The sequence below is a fragment of the Camelina sativa genome, chromosome 9 (assembly GCF_000633955.1).
Source record: "Camelina sativa cultivar DH55 chromosome 9, Cs, whole genome shotgun sequence".
Lineage (NCBI taxonomy): Eukaryota > Viridiplantae > Streptophyta > Magnoliopsida > Brassicales > Brassicaceae > Camelina > Camelina sativa.
Genome location: NC_025693.1, coordinates 19676841 through 19679537, shown reverse-complemented (window position 1 = coordinate 19679537; position 2697 = coordinate 19676841). Strand labels below are relative to the sequence as shown.

Sequence of the window (2697 nt, the reverse complement as noted above, 5' to 3'; positions counted from 1 at the left end):
GAAGAAGAAGAAGAAGAAAGATTAGGCAGAGCAAACTATGGAGATTAAGACACGACGAGTTACATCAGAAACAACCGTGAGGAAAGAGGAAGAAGAAGAGGAGCAACCGCTTAGTCCGACGGCGCGTATATTTCACGCCCCGGAGTTTAACTGTTACGTCATCGCTGTGATCGGACTCAAGAAAAAGATCGAGGCAGATGTGATCACCGAAGGATTAAAGCAAACTTTGATTAGACATCCTCGTTTCTCCAGTAAATTGGTGAGTCCCCCCTAATCAGCTCGATCGTATGTTACGTTTTATATATCGTATGTTACGTTAAGCTAAATATTAAAAAAAAATATATAGTGTTAACTTGTTCCAAAAAAATAGATGTATATTTTTTGATGGTATCGACTTTTCTGGGTTTTGCGTGGTCGTCGAGAACTTGGACATAATGTTTCTTTTGACCAATAATCTTTAGGGCACTTGTTTTTCTAATTTGGGTTTGTAATTTTTTTTTTTTTTTTGGTCTACACTTTACAATATCACATTGGAAAATTAGAAGAATTATGTAGAAACATTTTTAAACAAAACAAAATAAAATAATAATGTAGAAACATTCAGACACTAGTGGAATATTATCATTAGAATTAGACAATACAATAGTACGAAAAAAATCCAAATATCAGTGAAATATATTTGGTCAACAAGGGATTCATTCAGAAGTTTGGATGCATTCCGAAAATGGGAGATAAGTTTCCTTTTTTATTGGTTATAAGAAAATCTAGCAAAATATTAGTACAAATATATTTCCACCCAAATGATATTTAAGCATATTTCCTAGCTTTTTAAAAAAAATATTATTTATTTAAGAGTGTATTTCGATATATTAGCTTTTATGATAATGAAACGATTGTACATACACAAATGTTTTTGCTCATGTGTAGATTACATTTTCTTTTAAATATTCTTATTTTTTCTCTTTTAACCGACACTCGTTTCCCTTGGAAACTGTATTTATTACTTTTGAGCTTATTACCATTATTTTTTTAACATTTATTATTGAATAACCTACTTGAAGGTGAGCCATGGAAACAAGAAACGACAAACACAAAGTTGGGTTCGGACAAACGTGGTCGCTAGCGATCACGTCGTAGTACCCGACATCGAAACGCAAAACACAGAGAACGGTAACGTAAACGCAGATGCGTTTCTTGAGAGCTACATCTCCAACCTCACGACGGTCCCTTTAGATATCTCGAAGCCATTATGGCAGCTTCACCTACTCGATTTAAAAACTTCGGACGCCGAAAACGTCGCTGTTTTGAAGTTTCATCACTCTTTAGGAGACGGTATGTCTCTCATGGCCCTAGTCCTCGCCTGTATGCGTAAAACATCAAACCCGGACGAGCTCCCGAGTCAACCGAACCAGAACCGGTCGTCCTCTACATCTTCCCGGTTAACAGCCGCTTCAAGGGGTGATTCCAGGTTCTTGTGGTTGGTTATGATTCTATGGTCGGCGCTTATGTTGGTTTGGAATACGGTTTGTGATGCTTTGGAGTTTATTGCTACGGCAATGTTCCTTAAGGACACTGAAACACCGATCAAAGGCGATTTCCGGTCAGGTAAGAGTAAACGGATGTGTTTAGTCCATCGCACCGTTAGCCTAGAGGACATAAAGCAAATCAAGAATGCAATGAATATGGTAAGATTTTGTAGGTGTACTAATTTGTGTTTATTATCAACGGCTGATTTAAGTTTATATATAATTATTATTATTTTTGGTTTAGTAGACTGTCAACGATGTTGTACTGGGAGTAACTCAGGCTGGTCTCTCGCAATACTTGGAGAAAAGATATGGTAATTAAATAAGTTAATTTTTTGCATGTGTGTGACCGTTCTTGACATGCATATACATGTTCTCATTTTTTAAACAAGTGAAATTCAATAATCTTGTGATTAATAGGAGAAAAGAAGAAAGTAGGAAAAGATGAAGAATCTAAAAGTAATTCAAATGATATGCCTAAACTAATAAGGCTAAGATCAGCTCTACTTGTTAACTTAAGACCCACCACTGGAATCCAGGTAATTTCATATACCTTTATGGCTTCGTTTTTGGTTTTTACGACGATTATATAATAAATATTATTTGTATCATATTTCATAAAATTGGTTTGAAAAAAAACAGGATCTAGCCGATATGATGGCCAAGAAGTCTAACTGTAAATGGGGAAATTGGATCGGCTACATAGTTTTTCCGTTTTCGATCGGTTTACGCGATGATCCGTTAGAGCATCTCCGAAGAGCCAAAAGGATCATCGACCGGAAGAAAAATTCGTTCGAAGCTGCCCTAACGTTCATCGCCGGTAACTTCATTATCAAATCGTTTGGAGTTCAGGTTAGTATTGAATTATTTTATGGCAGGGCACCAAACCAAAATCTAACACACCATTAAATTATATTTGTCCGTATACTGTCCAATCTTATAAATTGAAATGAATATTATAGGTGGCAGCTAAGATAATAAACAGAGCATTGTCAAACACAACAATGTCGTTTTCAAATTTAATTGGCCCTATTGAAGAAATTAGCTTCTATGGACACCCCATCACTTACATGGCCCCAAGTGTGTATGGCCATCCCCATGTAAGTTCTTTTTCTTTTAATAATGTATAGTATTAACACCTTTTTGTTTGCATTACTGAACAAGATTTGAC

General features: G+C 35.9%; 1 protein-coding gene across 1 annotated transcript in view; it reads left to right on the top strand.

Moving 5' to 3' along the window:
• LOC104711431 (O-acyltransferase WSD1) overlaps positions 38-2697 on the top strand; it is a 7756-nt gene continuing 5096 nt past the window's right edge. The window contains exons 1-6 of the mRNA XM_010428131.2: positions 38-259; positions 1062-1685; positions 1774-1840; positions 1947-2065; positions 2169-2378; positions 2489-2626. Of these exons, the coding sequence (XP_010426433.1) occupies positions 38-259; positions 1062-1685; positions 1774-1840; positions 1947-2065; positions 2169-2378; positions 2489-2626 (1380 nt within the window). The remainder of the gene's footprint in view (positions 260-1061; positions 1686-1773; positions 1841-1946; positions 2066-2168; positions 2379-2488; positions 2627-2697) is intronic.